The sequence below is a fragment of the Phyllobates terribilis genome, unplaced genomic scaffold (assembly GCF_046119375.1).
Source record: "Phyllobates terribilis strain yellow unplaced genomic scaffold, ASM4611937v1 Scaffold_1__5_contigs__length_1240528914, whole genome shotgun sequence".
NCBI classification, from domain to species: domain Eukaryota; kingdom Metazoa; phylum Chordata; class Amphibia; order Anura; family Dendrobatidae; genus Phyllobates; species Phyllobates terribilis.
In genome coordinates, this window is record NW_027362761.1 from 325,598,414 (window position 1) to 325,617,857 (window position 19,444).

The 19,444-nt window shown below is 42.2% G+C and overlaps 1 protein-coding gene across 1 annotated transcript in view; it reads left to right on the forward strand.

The window, feature by feature from the left end:
- GALNT9 (polypeptide N-acetylgalactosaminyltransferase 9) overlaps nucleotides 1-19,444 on the forward strand; it is a 746,930-nt gene that overhangs the window by 580,855 nt on the left and 146,631 nt on the right. The window contains exons 7-8 of the mRNA XM_073676039.1: nucleotides 2,196-2,381; nucleotides 3,156-3,293. Coding sequence (XP_073532140.1) covers nucleotides 2,196-2,381; nucleotides 3,156-3,293 — 324 coding nt within the window. The remainder of the gene's footprint in view (nucleotides 1-2,195; nucleotides 2,382-3,155; nucleotides 3,294-19,444) is intronic.

Sequence of the window (19,444 nt, forward strand, 5' to 3'; positions counted from 1 at the left end):
GGGTGGGTGGGTGGCAGGCTGCATACTTGCGCTTGCATTGCAAGGAATGGGGGAGGTACAATTGAACACTGCCCTGGGACAAGGACTTGCACAGGGATAGTTGCAAGTCTGCATCTTCTGATGCGGAAACGATCACTTCTGATGGGCACACTTTTAGGCAGTGACCTGGGTGTCAGACATGCTTCCAGGGGTCTTCCCCATGCTGTTCCCATGTCTTTTCAGCACTGTATGCATGTGTCACACAGCACATGGCCAGATAAGATTGTAAAATGTTAAAATGACATTTCCCGGTGAATGCATTTGTCACGGTTGAAAGCAATACAAAAGTGCAAAAACGCATAAAAAATGCTACTTGTGAACATAGCCCAAGGTGTGGAGGAGTATTTTTGTTTTTGGTTATTTATTTTACCTTATACACAAGTCTTTACCCTGGAAAGGAACTTCCTTAACATATTTCCCAGGAAAACCATTTCAGTTTCATTTTTGAACGTTTTATTGTGAGCCCGTTAAAGTGGCTTAATACCTCTGACCTCGTTGTTGACAGCAGTGACATGGGGGGCAAAAATGCTTCCTGGGGCGATGCTTATGCTGTCCCCATGTCTTTTGAGCACTGTCACTATCGTTTTGGGCACTTTTAGGCTTTCTACAGACTGCCGGGGGTGCCGCCGCAAAAATGCTCGGGTCTCCCATAGACTAACATTGGGATCGTTGCTCGGGTCGAGCACCCGAGTATCACGGTGAGCTCGGCCCGAGCTTCGAGCACCCGAGCATTTTAGTGCTCGCTCAACACTAATCTGGATGTATTAAAAAAAATGTTCCAGTGCTAATATAATCTTATAAATGTGCACCTGCTTTATACTGTTATTTGCCGTGTCCGATCGTGCAGAGCTGTTCCAGTTCATGGTGGGGCCATATAACAGCTCCTGTCCACTGTGGAACAGATAAGTCAATTACGATAAGTAAGCATACAACATCACTAAAAAAAGGAACTTCTTAATAAGGGCTAAAAATATCTTTATTTATGAATCATAAAAATTATTCAATCAGTATAACGAAGAATACCACAAGATGGGGGGGTAAAGATGAAGAAAAGGTGGGTACACCTGATAAAATAAATATATGGCACACTGTAAATATACTACGGATCACATGAAATAGATAACAATCACTTATCTATGTTATCTATTTTATGTGATCTGTATGTGCTAAATTATGATATATTGACACTATGTCCATATTTTGAATGTAGGGGTATTCTCTTTGTAGTATATTTACAGTGTGCCATATATTTATTTTACCAGGTATGCCCACATTTTCTTCATCTGTACCCCTAATCTTGTGATATTCTTTGTTATACTGATTGAATCATTTTTATGATTCATAAATAAGGATATTTTTAGCCCTTATTAAGAAGTTCCTTTTTTTAGTGATGTTATATGTTTGTGCTTCTTTTCTGGCTATTAGGATTATGTATTGAGGATTTTTTTGGTGTTATTAAGTAAGCATACAGTCAAACAGCAGGGACTCACAGCTGCAGCTTTCAGAGGTGACATATTTCCTTGCATGTTTTATCACAGGAGTGAGTGGACTTTCTATTCAGTTTAATACATAAGCTGTATTCAGTAGGCTCCTAACCAATGCATGGAGGAGGCTGCTGGTAGTCTGAATTTTATTATGTCTTTACTGGGGATTTGGATCTTTGTATCAGAAAAATTAAAAGCCACATATTATAAAGATGAGTTAAGATTTTATTCAAGAGAGAACCTAAAGATTCAATTTTAAAGTGAACATGTCAATATGATTTATCTACTGAACTACGGTTTATCTACTGGTATGGCTGTATCGATTCCAGTAGAATGATAAAAATTATGCCTGTTTTCTAGTAATTCGATATTCCAGCAATGAGAAATCAAGCTTTAAAGAAATCTAAAAGTTAGGCTGGAAGTGCATTCAGGGTGTGTCAATGCACTTCTAGGCTAATTTCCATGTGGCTTCAAAGCTTGATTTTCCAGCACTGACACATCGTATTATCACAAAACATTTATCTTTTACTATTTATCACTTTTTGGTTGTACTAGTAACTGACCTTAATAGCCATCCAATCAATAATTTCAGAAGAAAATCATACTGTCAGGTTCCTAAAGTTCAGTATTGCATTTCCTAAAGTTCTTGTGTTTTGAACATCTGTTTTCTAGGTCTGGCAATGTGGAGGAAGTATGGAAGTTTTGCCTTGTTCTAGAGTTGCCCATATTGAACGCACAAAGAAGCCTTATAATAATGACATTGATTACTATGCAAAGCGTAATGCCCTGCGGGCGGCAGAAGTCTGGATGGATGAGTTCAAGTCCCATGTTTATATGGCGTGGAACATACCAATGACAGTAAGTTTTACGTCTCCAGTAAAGAAATAACCTTTGAATTAATTTTTGGTTCTTTCCATGTCTTTTTCAGTTCCTTTTTATTGAGTGTGAACTAAACAAAACCTGTAGCCAAATGGAAATGAATAAACTTTAATACGTGAAAGTTAGTTGTTTTTTTGTGAGACATAGCCACCTTGCTCACATGGTTAGCAGTTATAAAGACCTTTAATTGCAAGATTCGTAAAAAGGCTATGCTAATACAGCTATAGATCTATCACTGCCTACATCCATTGTCTCAAAAGCTAAAGTATGTGTACATTCAAGACCTTCCAGTATGATGCTGCTTCCAAGACAATTTGAAAAACTGTTAAATCCATCCCAATTTAATATTTTAAGAACTCCAAACGTAATATTTTGTATGTAAACATTAATTTTTCATAAATTCAAATCAATTCATGCAAAAAGCTTGCAGTACAAATGAAAGTTGGCAGGGCATCTGCAGATGAAGAAGTGAGATATGTATCACAGGACAGATGCATTACATTTGCACTCTGCACAGATGACATGAATAAATAACATCCTTTTCGAAATGTAACAAAACAAAGTGATCAATATTTTATTTACCTAAATGTGTTATGCCTCTGTATCTTGTATGGCTCCTCAGATTTCAGCATCATAAGGTTGATCATTCTGAAAGTCTGTTAAATGTACAGCAATTTTCTGCAAAGTGTTGTTAAGACAATTCACTGAACTATGAAACAGAAACCTGATATCTGGTCTTACTTTTTTTTAAAGAACCCTGGGATGGACTTTGGCGATGTCTCTGAAAGACTGGCTCTTCGACATAAACTACAGTGTCGTAATTTTAAATGGTACCTGGAGAATGTATACCCAGAAATGAGGATTTACAATAATACTATTACTTACGGCGAGGTAAGAAACCCTTCTAATAAGAAAAAAATGTTAAAGCATACCAGTATATCTTTAAATCACTCTATTACATGTTTTTGCTGATAACTCACAGCATGGACCGCCCAAACTAACTAAACTAGGCAGCGTCACTCTGCTGCTAAACCATCTTCAGTTGAAAGCAAGCGTCAGACGATTTTACAGCTTTCTCCCACACACAAAAGACAGTAGCTAAGAGCAAGGAGCATGATGCTGCCTAGTTTAGTGTAGTCTGTAGCACAGACTTTGGGCGGTCCATGCTGTGAATTATGAGCACAAACATATAATAGATTGATTTAAAATAAGATTACATTACAGTCCTGCACTGTAATCGTTTTCTTGGAAAGTGGAGGTACGTTTTAAAGGAGAAGAGCAGTATGCATGGCTAGATGATAAGAAACAAAGAGATCAGAGGGATAAGTAACTTATAATCCATCTATTAAAGATTGAACATAGGTTAATCTCTAACATATGTAACAAATGAAATAGCAAATTAAATAGTGTTAGTAGTAATTAAGGACTTTTGAGCTTACAAAAAAGGTATATTAATGTTTCTGAATGCTAATCAGATGAAGCCACCATAGCTCTTATAAGTTTTCATTTTGTTTATATTACTCAGTTCTGTGTAGTCGAGTTGTTTTCATGCTGCCGAGGTTTGACGATTGTAAGATTACCATTTTAAGAATTACAGTTGCCATAATTAATTTCTGTCTCATAGACACTGCCACTATTTATTGTAACTGCCACTGTTATTTAATGCTCTCTGCAGGGCCCTCTATTAAAAGGTTGTAAATGTACAAATTCCCTGTTTTCATAAATAATATGCTTAGACACTACTTAGCTATTACCTGAAACTGATCAATCTTCTGCATAACATGTAAAACACCTGCCTCCAGAGACAAGAAGGGAAAAGTAAGAGCCCCCTACAAGTGACACCATGAACCCCCAGGTTCTTCACAGAAGTTTATAATTTGAGCCATGAAATTAAAAAAAAAATCACATTTTTCCCATACAAATGTTTTTCAGCCCCATATTTTGCATTTTCCCTAGGTAACAGGAAAAATTACACCATGCAATTTGTTGTGCAATTTCTCCTGAGCACACTGATACATATGTGGGACAAAACTACTGTTTGGGCGCACGGCACGGCTCAGAAGGGAAGGAGGGCCATTTGATTTTTTGAATGTAAAATTTAAAGGAATAATTAGCAGACGCCATGTCGCATTTGGAGAGCCCCTGATGTGCCTAAACAGTGGAAACCCCCCACAAGTTACACCATCTTGGAAACTAGACCCCTCAGGGAAGGTATCTATATGTGAATTGAACACCTTGCACCCCCAGGTTCTTCACAGAAGTTTATAATTTGAGCCATGAAATTAAAAAAAAATCACATTTTTCCCATACAAATGTTTTTCAGCCCCATATTTTGCATTTTCCCTAGGTAACAGGAAAAATTGCACCATGCAATTTGTTGTGCAATTTCTCCTGAGCACACTGATACATATGTGGGACAAAACTACTGTTTGGGCACACGGCACGGCTCAGAAGAGAAGGAGGACCATTTGATTTTTTGAATGTAAAATTTGCTGGAATAATTTGCAGACGCCATGTCGCATTTGGAGAGCCCCTGATGTGCCTAAACAGTGGAAACCCCCCACAAGTTACACCATCTTGGAAACTAGACCCCTCAGGGAAGGTATCTATATGTGTATTGAACACCTTGCACCCCCAGGTGCTTCATAAAAGTTTATATTGTTGAGCCGTGAAAATAAAAAAGATCAAATTTTTCCCACAAAAATGTTTTTTAGCCCCAAATTTTGCATTTTCACAAGGGTAACAGGAGAATATGGACCCCAAAATTTGTAGTGCAATTTCTCCTGAGTATGCAGACACCCCATATGTGGTCGAAAACTACTTTTGAGGCACAATGTAAAGTTTAGAAGGGAAGAAGCGCCATATTTGAGTTCAGATATTGCTGGACTGGTTTGAGGGTGCCATGTCACATTGGTAGAACCCCTGAAGTGCCAGATTAGCCAAGCCCCCATAAGTGACCCCCATTGGACAGTGAAGAAAAAATAATACATTTTTACCACCAAAGTTTGGTTTTAGCCCTAGATTTTACATTTTCACAGTGGGAAATGGGTGAAAATGGCGCCAAAATTTGTCCCACAATGTCTGCTGAATGTAGAAATACCTCATATGTGGCTTTACAGTACTGCTTAGCCGTACGATGAGACACTGGAGGGATGAAATGCTTTTTGCTTCCTGGATCACAGATTTTCCTAGAATAGTTTGCGGACTCCATATACAGAGCCCCTAAGTGCTAGAAGAGCAGAATCCCCCCTCGAGTGACCCCATTTTTGAACTTATACCCTTTGTGAATTTATCTACTGATGTATTGACGATTTTGACTCCATGGATGTTTTCCAGAAACAAGCAACAGTGGATTTTGCTCAGTGTAAATTGCACACTGCCATTGCAGTGACCAGTATGTTGTAGTGGCCAGTACATTGTGCCCAGCTTGTGATTCTGTAGACATGCACCCATTAATTAGGCGGGCTCTCATCGCTACAGAAATGGCAAACATGTGGATGCTAACTGCAGATTAGGCACACTGGGGCTCAGAAGGGAGGGGCGCATTTGGATTTTGGAGCACAGAATTCGCTAGATTTCTTTTGGAGGGCGAGGAGCCATTTAGCTTTTCCAGGGCCTTTGAACTACCCGTAACGTGGAAGCCCTATATTTCGGTTAACAAATCATGGACCTGAGTGAGGAGTTCCTTTTTTTGTGAATGGATTTGAAGCTTTTATTGGGAACATTTTGCATAACAATTTGGATCACATTTATCCTGTGCTCTACGCTGAGCACTTATATCTGGGTTTCCATCTAAATCTCCGAGTGATGTGATTCAGATGAAACCCCCAAGGTTATTATTCACTATAATGAGGCAGCAGAGTTACTCTGGACTCCATCTAGACTCTGTTCAGCGGTGTCCTTCTTTTCAAAACTATGACACACGGCGTTTTTATGCACACCTAAAAAGACAGACACCACCGGATCACAGGGCAGACGGCATCCACAGTGCCTCCATCTGCCTTATTATAGGGAATCTTCCACCGGGAGTTCCATCTGAATCACGTATATCAGAAATTTACACGGAAACCCTGGTGTAAGCTTTAGCGCAGAGCGCAGGATAAATATGCACCAGGCCTTACTGCGATCTTTGGGAGGCTGAATGAACAAATGAATAGCAGGTGAAGAATTGTTTTTATTTTTTATGCCAATCCTCATGCAGTACAAGTGATTAGATTACTTTATTATTCGGGTCTGTGCGATTAGAGCGATATCAGATTTATATCAGGCTTTTATGTTAGGCCGCTGTCACAAACTAAAAGACGTTTTTTATTGTAAAAACAAGTTTTTGCATCGCCATATTTTGATAGCTATAATTTTTCCATATTTCGGCTGACAGAGTCATGTGAGGGCTTGTTTTTTGCGGGACGAGTTCACGTTTTTGTTGGTACCATTTTCGGGCACATGAAATAGTTTTTTTTCTTTTCTTTTATGCCGTTCTGCGTGTGCTAAAATTGATGAGGCACCTTTATTCTTCGAGTCAGTACAATTACAGCTTTATCACATTAATGTCTTTTTTATGTTTTGGTGCTTTACACAATAAAAATGATTTTCTAGAAAAATTATTCTTTTTGCATTGCGTTATTCTGAGAGCTGTAATTTTTTTATTTTTCTGCTGATAGAGCTGTATGGTGGCTTGTTTTTTGCGGGACAAGATGATGTTTTCTGTGATATAGTGATACAGCAATTTTTATTTACATTAGTCTTTTTTGCGTTTTATTCCACTTTTTGTGTTTGGCAGTATGATGATAAAGCATAGTTTTTGCCTTGTTTTTCATTTATTTTTTATGGTGTTCACTGAAGGGGTTAACAGGTGGGACAGTTTTATAGGTTGGGTCGTTGCAGACGCAGCGATACCAAATATGTGTACTTTTATTGTTTGTTTTTTTTTTACACAGATAAATGTATTTATTGGATTAATATTTTTTATTTTTTTGTTCTTTATTTTGTGTGTTTTTTTTATATTTTCATAATTTTTATTAACTTTTTTTTTACTTTTTTACATTGTTCCACTATGGAGCAACAACTTTCCCTTCCCTAATCACTGGTCTAATACTCTGCAATTTTTCTGCGCTGCAGAGCATCAGATCAGCATCTGACAGGCAGGGAGGAGGTGTCTCAGCTCCTGCTCTCTGAGCAGGCGCTGACAGGCCACCTGCCTAAAGGACCCTGAAGGAACTCGCAGCCATCGTGGGATCGGGGGTCACCATGAAGTCCATCAGCACAACGTGATCGCATCGCATTGTGCTGATGGAGGCACGAAGGGAGCTCACACCCTCTGTGATGTCCCGCGATATCAAGGGCGTTGCTAAGGGGTGTCAGCTCTCTCATAGAGCTGACACCCGCACTCAATCGTGGCGGTGCTCAGCTTCAGCCTGCGCGATCTCGGTGCCGTAGGCTTGCGGCGTTTTGCAGGAAGGGGTTAATGTGTTATATGAGTGAGTAATGTGTACATGCATGTGTATTGCGTAAATTTGCATGTGAATATGCATGTGTCGTGTAATTTTTTTTTAGTATGCTTGTTTATGTGCGTGTACTGTACAGTCATGGCTGAAAGTGTTGGTTCCCTTTTTCCAGAAAATTAAGTATTTCTACCAGACAATTATTGAAATTACACGATTTGTTATACACGTTTTCTTCCTTTGTGTGTATTGGAACAACACAAAAAAACAGAGAAAAAGGCAAATTGGACATCATTTTACTAAAAAACCCAAAAACAAGCCAGACAAATTGTTGTTAATATTTGGCTGTGCAACCTTTGGAATAAATAACTGAAATCAATCACTTCCTATAACCATCAACAAGCTTCTTACACCTCTAAACTGGAATTTTGGAGGACTCTTCTTTTGCAAACTACTCCAGGTCTCTCAAATTTGAAGAGTGCTGTCTCCGAACAGCAATTGTGAGCTTTCTCCACAGGTGTTCAATGGAATTTAGATTCGGACTTATAGCTGGTCACTTCAAAACTCTACAGCACTTTGTTTCCATCCATTTCTGGGTGCTTCTTGAAGTATGTTTGGAGTCATTGTCCTGCTGGAAAACCCATGACCTAGAACACAAAACCAGTTTTCTGACACTGGGCAATATATTGCGACCCAAAATCCTTTGGGTAATCTTCAGATTTCATGATGCCTTGAGGAGCCGGACCAGCTGCCGTGTTCCCATTTGAAGACATCAATGTTACTTTGGCATATAATATGTAAGATGTAGTGTAATGTTAATGTAGGAAAGAAATGCAAGTTGTGTTTTAGTATGTAGGAGAAAGTTAAGTCTGCCCAGCAACAGACTGCTGGGGCAGACAGAGTTAATGTTGGGACTAGCCCATTGGGGAGGAGCTAGCCTACAGGGAGAGGCGATTGTGTGCCTGTTAGAAGGGCATGTGCAGAGATCTGGATAGGAACAAAATTAGTGTGGTTTGATCTAGGAGGCACAAAGCAGCAAGAACAATTAGAGAACGTTAGAGTCGACTGAGTTCCAGTTCAGCAGGCAAGTGGGTGAAAACTATTATTGGGATAATTTACAGAAGAAGTGAGTCTAGTGTTGGCCAGATGTGGGGAGCCCTGTGAAGGAACTGTGCTGCCCAGCTGAGGACACAGAAGAGGGAATCGGCTCTAGGTGCGGCACTAGGTGCAGGGTTCAAAACATAGCATATTGTCCCGTGTGTCCCTGCACCAGGAAAGTGGAGATTTATCTGATTTGCTCTGCTTGTTTACCGTCGCCCAAAACCGATAAGAATGTACTTAAGTGTGTTGCCAAGTAAAGAGTACCTTGTTTTTATGAACATGTCTGGTGTCCTTATCCTGAGTCCCAATGGACCTGGTGAGAAGTAGGACAGAACCAGCCTGAAGGTGAAGGTACTCATAGTAACACTGCCAGCATATATACACATCCCAAACTCTCAATTTACAGTAGCGTGCCGCGGTGCCGATTATTCAACACTTGCCCACGGCTACCACTCCAGGTCACGTTACATACAGTCAAGGCACTCAGTGCCAGAGGCAGCAAAACACCCCCAAAACAGTTTTAAACCTCCACCATATTTGACTATATTTGACTATAGATACTGTGTACGCCTCATTCCATTTTCGGTGAACAGTAGAATTATGTGCTTTACCAAAAAGCTATATTGGTCTCATCTATCCAGAAGACGCTTTCCCAGAAAGAAGATTTTGTCTCACATACATTTTAGCAAATTGTAGTCTAGCTTTTTTATGTCTCTGTGTCAATAGTGGGGTCCTCCTGGTGCTCATGCCATAGCGTTTCATTTCATTCAAATGTCGACAGATAGGGTGCATCAGTGTTAGCGCAAACTAAGTCTGCAGGACATCTTGAATTTCTTTGGAACTTGATTGGGGCTGCTTATCCATCATCTGGACTATCCTGCATTGCAATCTTTCATCAATTTTTCTCTGCCATCCATTGTCCAGGGAGATTAGCTACAGTGCCATGGGTTGTAAACTTCTTGATCATGTTGCACACCATGGACAAAGGAACATCAAGATATCTGGAGATGAACTTGTAACCTTGAGATTGTTGATATTTTTCAACAATTTTGGTTGTTGAGTTCTCCTCAGACAGTTCTGTTCTCCTCTTTCTGTTCTCCATGTTTAGTGTGGCACACACAGACACACAATGCAAAGATTGAGTCAACTTTTGCCCTTTTTATCTGGTTTCAGGTGTGACTTTCATATTGCCCACACCTGTTACTTGCCACAAGTGAGTTTTAACGAGCATAACATGCTTGAAACAAAGTTGTTAACCCTCAATTTGGAAAAGGTTCCAACAATTTTGTTGGGCCATTTTTTGTGGTTTTGTGTGAAATTATGTCTAATTTGTCTTTTTTTCCTCCTTTTTTGTGTTGTACCAATACACACAAAGGAAATAAACACATGTATAACGAAACGTGCAATTGCAATAATTTCCTGGAACAATTTCAAGGGTGTCAATACTTTCAGCCATGACTGTATATGCATATATACTTATGAATTTTACACATGCGTTATAGTGGCATTGTAGCTAGAGTACATTAGTAGCTTATAAACAGGACTGGCTCCAGGTTTTTGTGGGCCCTGGGCGAAAGAGTCTCAGTGGGCCCCTTTAACACACACCACGATTCATGAAGCACAGATAACAGAGAAATACTGTATATATATAGTACAAGGCCAAAGATTTCGCATCTTACATTACATGAGTGATATCTATTGTAAATTCTACAATAGCTCAGAAATCGGCGAATCCTCGCAGCGCACAGAGCAGACCAGATAGTATAGTCCTGCATACAGTATTATGGGCACCACATAGTCCTCTATACTGTATTATGGGCCCCATATAATGCTCCATACAGAATACTGGCCCCCATATAATGCTCCATACAGAATACTGGCCCCCATATAACGCTCCATTCAGAATACTGGCCCCCATAAAACACTCCATACAGGATACTGGCCCCCATAAAACGCTCCACACAGGATACTAGTCCCCATATAACGCTCCATACAGAATACTGGCCCCCATATAATGCTCCATGCCGGCTGTGCCCCCCACATAATGCTCCATGCAGGCTGTGCCCCCCCGATAATGCCCCATGCAGGCTGTCCCCCCCCCACACATAATGCCCCATGCAGGCTGTTCTCCCACCCCACATAATGCCCCATGCAGGCTGTTCTCCCCCCTTATAATGCCCCATTGCAGTCTGTTCTTCCCCACCCTATAATGCCCCATTGCAGATTGTCCCCCCCCACACATAATGCCCCATGCAGTCTGTTCTCTCCTCCTATAATGCCAAATTGCTGGCTGTTCTCCCCCACTATAATGCCCAATTGCATGCTGTTCTCCCCCCTATAATGCCCCATGCAGGCTGCTCTCCCCCCTATAATTCCCCATTGCAGGCTTTTCTCCCCCCCCCTATAATGCCACATGCAGGCTATTCTCCCCCCCTATAATGCCCCATGCAGGCTGTTCTCCCCCCTATAATACCCCATTGCAGGCTGTTCTCCCCCTGTAATGCCCCATTGCAGGCTGTTCTCCCCCTCCTATAATGCCCCATTGCAGGCTGTTCTCCCCCCCTATAATGCCCCATTGCAGGCTGTCCCCCCCCCATATAATGCCCCATTGCAATCTGTTCCCCCCTCCCTATAATGCCCCATTGCAGGCTGTTCTACCCCCACATAATGCCCCATACAGTCTGTTCTCCCCCCTTTAATGCCCCATTGCAGGTTGTTTTTCCCCACCTTATAATGCCCCATTGCAAGCTGTTCCCCCCCCCCACATAAGGCCCCATGCAGGCTGCCCCCCCCCACATAATGCCCCATGCAGGCTGTTCTCCTCCCCTATAATTCCCCATTGCAGGCTGTTCTCCCCCCTATAATGCCCCATTGCAGGCTGTTCACCCCCATAAAATGCCCCATGCAGTCTGTTCTCCCCCCTATAATGCCCAAATGCAGGCTCTTCTCCCCCCCTATAATGCCCCATGCAGGCTGTTCTCAGCCCCTATAATGCCCCATTGCAGGCTGTTCCCCCTACCTATAATGCCCCATGCCTCCATACATTAAAAAAAAAAAAAAAAATACTCACCTTACTTCTCCTCACCTGCTGCCGCTGCTCCGGACTCCTCAGCGTCACCGGTGTCTTCCCGCTCTGCGCTGTGACGGCTCAGGAGAGGGAGCGGTGGAAAGACGTCATCGCACCCTCTGACCTGAGACGTCACAGTCAGAGGACCCGGAAGAGACCCGAGCTGCTACGGAGGCATGGGGAGAGGTAAGTATTGTTCCGGGGTACTGAGCAAGCGAGGGGGTGGCAGGCGCTGGCACCGCTCTCCTCCACTCACGGGTCCCATAGCGCTTCGGGGTGCCCGACGGCGAGTGGGCCTCCCCGCTTGCTCAGGGCCCCGACACTTGCCCGGGTGTGCCGGGTGCTGACGCCAGATCTGCTTATAAATTATACTGCATTAAAAACATTTGCACACAGTTTTTAGATATAATAAAACCAGTCTAAAACACATTTTATCATTTGTGGATCTGGCAATAAAAGCTAATTTTGCACATGATATTTTAAAATACTATAAATATCTCTAGGAATGATGTGTGATCTTTGCTGATACAACTTTTGCATGTTTAGTCTGTTTTTCACACTAGTGAGTAGTGAGTGATCACAAAATGTTGCAATCTGTTAGATTTAGCAAAAATAATAACTCCCTGCCACTCTCTTGGGTTGTACTACCTAACACCCACGCTTACCAAAGTAACTGAAGCAACTGTCTACATACTTTTGATTAAATATCGCATACCATTTTTGACCTGCATCTTCTACCTTCATTATGTGACATATGGTTACAGGCTATGAACAAACCCTGTGTAGTATCTTCTGGCATAACCCTTGTACCTGCCCTCTCCTTTTTGCTATCATCAATTTTTGAAACAGAGTACTATGCATGATCAGACTATGCAAAGTGTCTTAGTATAGAGACAAAATACTGGTTACAAATTTGTATATATAATTTAGCTCCTACCTAAAAGCATCCTGAGCTTTAAGCGCTAGCACAATTTTTCATATTTTTTTTGCATTTTTAAGTCTAACTGCTATTCCATTTTTGTTTTTTGGCATTTTTTTTTACGTTTTTTTTCCTCCTTTTTCTCTTTACGGTTATATTACTGCAAAAAGTTAAAGTCACTAAGAGCAGGGCTTTGTTTATGATTGGTTGGTATTTATTGTTTCTTTTTTAATCATTATTTATATTGTATGTTGTTTTTTACTTTTACTTACATTTTTTCTGAAGTGTCCCTCTAAAGGTTTAAAAAAAGTACCCCATTGACAGGAAAAAACAGCCCTTCCAAGTTAAGGCTGTCATCAAGGCTGTTCTCGGTCATGTGACCTGCCACCAATCAATCATTTGATCAGTGCCAATCTTATTTGAGTGCTCTGTGTAATTCACTGCAACTCTTGAATTCTGAGTGTAGATCAATCAGTATGTTACCAATAGTTTCTTGTCTTGTGGTTGCCTTGCTGTCTTTGAAAGCCACATACCTGACCCGTGCTGCATGAAAACACAATCACTTTAATGACTACTGTATAAAAGGGTGGTTATTATGGGGATAATACTCATTAAACCATTGCAGGTTAATAAGACTTGCTGCATAGATTTTCAAATATGTAGCTCCTGCCGGATAGATCTGTCAGCAGGCTTCATGCTTGTGTTAACACAGTTGTACATAGTAATAGGACTCATGGAGTTCTAAAAACATTACAGATAATAGCTCCAGGTGAAGTTTACTTATAGATACCTCAACCCCACCCCCATTTCTATCCTAAACTATCATTAAATTGATTAAAGGACATTGATTCCCAATCTGCCTTTTTCATGCTTTTGCTTGCATTTGTGGCGCCCCTGAGGGTTCAGTCGCCACAGGGGTACTGCACCTCAGATACAGGTGTGGTATCTCCTCTTACAGGTAAGGATGGAGCATCACTCAGGACCCCACTTCACACTCAACACTACACCACTCCTGTCCTGTAGGGGGCCTAAATGCACCAGGGTGCTGCCCCAGCCCAGGATAGAGGAGATGGGGGGAACCAAAGATAGGGGGAACCATGTAGTGGGTGAGGGTGGAGGACACACTTTTAGGAAGCACTTATTGATTGATATATAATCTACAGCCATCTTAAGTTCAAGGTCTTTGATTGAGGGTCTTCTGTCAGGGTCCAGCAAGAGTCTGTAGCTGGCTGAAGATTCGCGGTCCTCGTACTCTGGCCTTGAGACGAGGAGCGGGTCAGAGTTGCCCAGTCAGGGTCCTGTTCTAAGAAGGCCTTGGAGGGGAGCAGGAGAGATAGGCTCCACAGGCAAAAGGATCCCAGGGGGGTACGGAGGGAGCAGAGTCGCCACCTGTACCTTTCACTCTGGCTTAGCCAGAGGGATTCCTGCTGCAAAAGGGGTAACCAGCCCCCGATATCTGACTTGGTCACTTCACGTCTCAGTCAGAAAAGCTCGGAGGCCTAGTGGATCCCAGGGGGATACGGACGGAGCGGAGTTGCCACCTGTATCTCTTAAACTTCGTTTACCCAGTGGGACCCGGCCTTACACCACGTTCATTCCACACACAGTCAGGAGAAGGCTCAGTGGGAGAACTTACCAAGGAGAGGAACACACACCAGTGGGGTTTCGACAGGTGCTCCTGATCTACCTGGGAAGTGCTGAACCCCCTTCCCGGTGGCCGCAGTACGCCGTGTGTAGCAGAGAGAAGCTTTGCAGCTGAAAGTTCATCTAAAGTGAGTAAAGACCCGGATGACTTCATTCACTGCCTCCGCTTGTTTATTCCTACGCGGCACTGCACCCACCGTACTTCCACTTAGTTTACCAGACACTGCCCTGAGGCCTACTCGCCTGTGGGGAGTAGTACCAACTGTGCTGCCAGAACACCAGCCTCAGAGGACTGTTGCAGCGCTGGTGGCCTTCACCAGAAACCACAGGTGGCGTAGTCGAACAACCACTCATCCCAGAAAGCCCATTATTTTCATGTGACAGCCCTGGGCACGGACCGGGTCGAGGCCACGACTGCATCCCCGCAACATCTACACTGACCCAGCTCCGAGTAACCCCATCGTTCAGGGGGGACGTCGCACATTCCTAACAGTGCACCACCAAATGGCATTCTCGCTACTCCATAGCATGAAGTTCTTTGCCGATATGCAGGTACACAGAAGAGGAATGCAAGTTAATAGAAGCACAAAAATTAAACTATTTACTGATTACTTTAGTTAAAGGGGGGTTAGGAAGTGAGGGAGTTTCATCCCATGAAGTTATTGCATTTCACTAGCATATGCAATCACGTTATGATCATAGGGGTCATCTGTTCCTCTGGCACCCTGATTGTTCCTGACAAGGGGAATGCAGCGCTGGTGTTGCACTGTGTTCCCATCCATTTGAGAGGGTCATACTGCAGTTTCCTGCACACCTGGGTAACTTGGGGCAACTGTGTGGGGCAAAAAACAGTGCTGCATCCCATTGTCACGATCAGTGGGAGTCTTATCGATAAGCCATATAAGATGTTGAAAAACACCCTTTAAGTAGCACTTGTAAATTTGAATTCGCATCACAAAATCTCTGATCATTTCCTTAGTAATTTTATTTTACTTGCTCTTTTGCTTCATAGATTTTTATTGTTTCTACAATACAGAAGATTGGCAATCTAGCAGGCAGTCCATTACAACTAATGAACCCATATTTAATGTTAGGAATGCCAGCATATTACTGTTATGTGGTTCTTCATCTACAGAATAATAAAGATCCTCAGATACATCTTATCCACATGAGTGATCTAAGTGGAAACAATTCTCGCATAGTAATGTTTGTAGATCATACACTAGAAACCTGCACCAAGCAAAACAGTAAATCCTTCTTTCATGTATTAGCTTCATATAAGTAGAGCTAAAGTCATAAAAATAGAGATAACCGCTGATCATCGAACCATGACATCAGCTTTAGGATTTTTCAGGGGCTTCAGAAATGCTTTCATGTCACCTTATTGAGATTATTACATAAAGTGGGATTGCACATGCTTACTGGCTTACATCAATTATAGCATTGCTGTATATATTTGTATTATTTGAGGAAAGTGTAATCTTTTTCATCCTCCAGCAGCCTGTAATCTGCATTCCTACTCGCAGGCTCTCTGTAAATGTCTATCATCACCAGAAACTTTTTTACAGATTAATGCAGTAAATAATAGGCAAGGAAAGATTATAGGGGAATGCTCCTGCAGTATGATCTCTCTGTCTCTCTGTGTATGTGGCTGCTGTGAGAGGAGAAGAGGAGGTTGTGCTATATTCTCTCATGCTCAGCTTCAGGCTATGTGCCCACGATGCAGAAATGAAGCAGAAAATTTCTGCAGCATTTCTGCATCTCCCTGGCAGAAAAAACGCATGCAGATTGTACATGCAGATTGTGCATGCGTTTTTCCTGCAGAATACATGCGGATTCACATGCGTTTCCGCATGCAGATTGACAAGCGCTTTCCAGGCGATAGCATCACTTGGAAAGTGCTTGACAACTAGGTCACACTATATAAATCCATGCAAACGGCATGGATTTATACAGTGTGAACCGTAAAAATTAAAACAAATAATGCTATACTCACCCCCGAGGCCCCGGTGTGTGCAGCAGCGCTCGTTCCTGTCTGGTTCCCGGCTGCTGGCATATCGCGAGACAGAGCGGTGAAGGGCCTGCGGTCACATGACTGTGACGTCACCGCAGGTCCTCAAGCGATGCCGGCATTCAGAGAAAAGCCTTCGGAAAGGTAAGTATAAACTTTATTTGTTATTTTATTATTTTTTTACAGGTACAATGGTACCCAGGTCTGGATGAGAGTCTCCTCTCCTCCAGAACTGGGTACCATCCGCACATAGAGACGCATAGAAGCCGCTTGTACAAATGTACAGTCGCGGTTTCTATGCGTTTCAATGCAAGTCAATGGCGGGAGTTCCGCTGCGCTTCCGCAAAATTAAATGACATGCTGCGGATTTTTGTACGCAGTATAAACGCTGCAGAAAAATCCGCAGCATGTGCATAGAACATGCGGAATCCCCTTGGGGACCATGGGGTGCGGATTACCTAGCGTTTCACAAGCGTTTCCGCTGCGGAAATTCCGCAGCATAAACGCTTGAAAAACGCTACGTGGGCACCCAGCCTCATAGTGAGACTCAATCTGTGAGAGGGGAGTAACAAGGCATTACAGCTCTGACGTTACACCAAGAAGATTCTACCCACTCAGCACATAGTGAAGAAAATCTGCATGTACAAAAATTACAATTGAGTTTCTCTTTGTAATGATTGGTACTCTATTAGGCAGGCCAGGTTTTAGACAAAGTGGAGTCTTGTGCAAAAGTTTAAAGTGGGGTCCAAATGCTAACATATTGCACCATCAAACACAAGCATTTAGGTTGAATTTACATGTGCTAATTTCAGAACGTTAAACGAGCGCGATCTACAATATTCAAGTCGTTCGGCAGTTGTGTACTGGCCTCTTTACACAGGCTGACAAAGAATGATCACTGGAGGATCAATGTGTCCCCATACAGTATCATGTTATCTGCAGCACATCTTCTGGTAACACCGAGTGATGTGCTGCTGAGAACAATTATTTTTGTTCTGGCAAAAACAATTCAATTACTTGATGAATGAGCAACATTTTGCTCATTCGTTGGGTGATTACCAACATATTTGCACCTATGAACTCTTGTCTGCGCTGCTGGTATTTATAAATGTGTATACTTCATACAAACACAGTGAAAACACAGAGCACATACATACAGAGAGACCTGCACTCATGGCTCTGTTTGGGGATTTGATATGCTGAATTGTTTCTCTGTGGTTGGGTCCTCTGTATGCTGAGCTATTGCCTTTTCTTTCCTGTCCAAATGCTGTTGGTTCCAATTTTCTTTGTTTCCCCTTCTTGGTTTGCTCCTCTCCAGGTGTTTTCCATTTTCCCATTTTAGTCTGCCTTATCACATTCTGGGTTGGGTTTTATATGTTCACCCTTCACTAAACTTCCTTGCTGACTATACCTCTAGCTGGACATGGGTTTAGGAGTTAGCCCTTCAGCTAAGGGGTTTACCTTGCATGGTACACACCAGTTGAATTCCTGCAGTGAGTCTTTTTGTTTTCCTTCCCAGTTCCTCTTCCTTTCACCTATTTAGGCTTCTGGGAGGTTATTCTTGTTCCGTTTATTTTTGACTCTCCTTAGCTTTCCCCCCACCTTATATGAACGTGTTTTAATTTTCTCACCCTGCATTTTCATATCTTCTTGAACACTTTCCTCTCCTCTTGTTGGCAGTGTGTTGCGGCCTCCCTTCTGATTCCTTGGGAGGTACAAGAAACCCCTCGATAGCCTTTTAGCCAGGTCCAAGGTGGTGTTTTCAAGTTGTGCGGTGGATTCTTTCTAGTCTTTACAGGGACTAGTTGGGTGTAGGTGCAGTGTCTCCCTGAAGTAGATCTTCCCTTTTTCTTATATATACAAATACACACACTATACAATACTTACCAGTCTGTCTCCTCTTCTTCAGTTTTTCTAGACCCCTACAGGGTAGAGATCCTGTGGTAACATCACGGTCACATGACAGTGATGTCACCACATGTGCATTGAATACAGTAAACCATATAGGCCCCTAGCGCAGTGGGGGCCCTAGGAAATTGCCTAGTTTGCACCTTCCCCTAACGTCGGCACAGCTTTTAGGCTGCATTTTTTGTGACTGACAGACTTAGCTTTACCATGCCTGATGACAGAGGTGTTGTTACATATGTACTGTAAGTGACACATATGTAATATTCCTTAAATGAATGATCAGCGAGCCACATGTTTGTTTCTCCAGTGCACAGATCTCATACCAGGTTTGGTGCACCAATCTTTCGGACACAAACTGTGTTTAATCGTTGCCAACATTTTTGAGAATCACATAAATGTTGGTTTCATACTTTGCTACTTCAGTGTTTTTGGCCATGAACTCAAAATGTAAATGCTTTGTTTACTGAGCCAACTATAGTAGTTGACACTTTGCCTTGTGACATGGTACTCAGTCATGCTGGAAAAAGCACTGTTCATCACCAAATTGCTCCTGTATAGTTGGGAGAAGTTGCTCTTAGAGGATTTTTAGATACCATTCTTTATTCATGGCAGTGTTCTTGGGAAAAATTGTGAGTAAGCCCACTCCCTTGGATGAAGAGCAAATGCACACAAGAATGGTCACAGGATGCCTCAATGTTGGCATGACACAGGACCTCTTCTGCTCCGGATAACCATTCCTCCAGATATCCCAATCAGTCTGAAGAGGACTGTTTCAGAGATAATGTGTATATGTAATAGCTGCTGCTAGGGTTCTCCTCTTATGAGGTTTTCAACTTTATTTTTGTGTGTATTCTTGAGTTCTCAGCACAACATTTCTTTAAATTTTCCTGATTATGCCATACAGTTAGGTTTTTTTAAGTCCCTTTAGGGCTAGGATCACATAAGGGATGT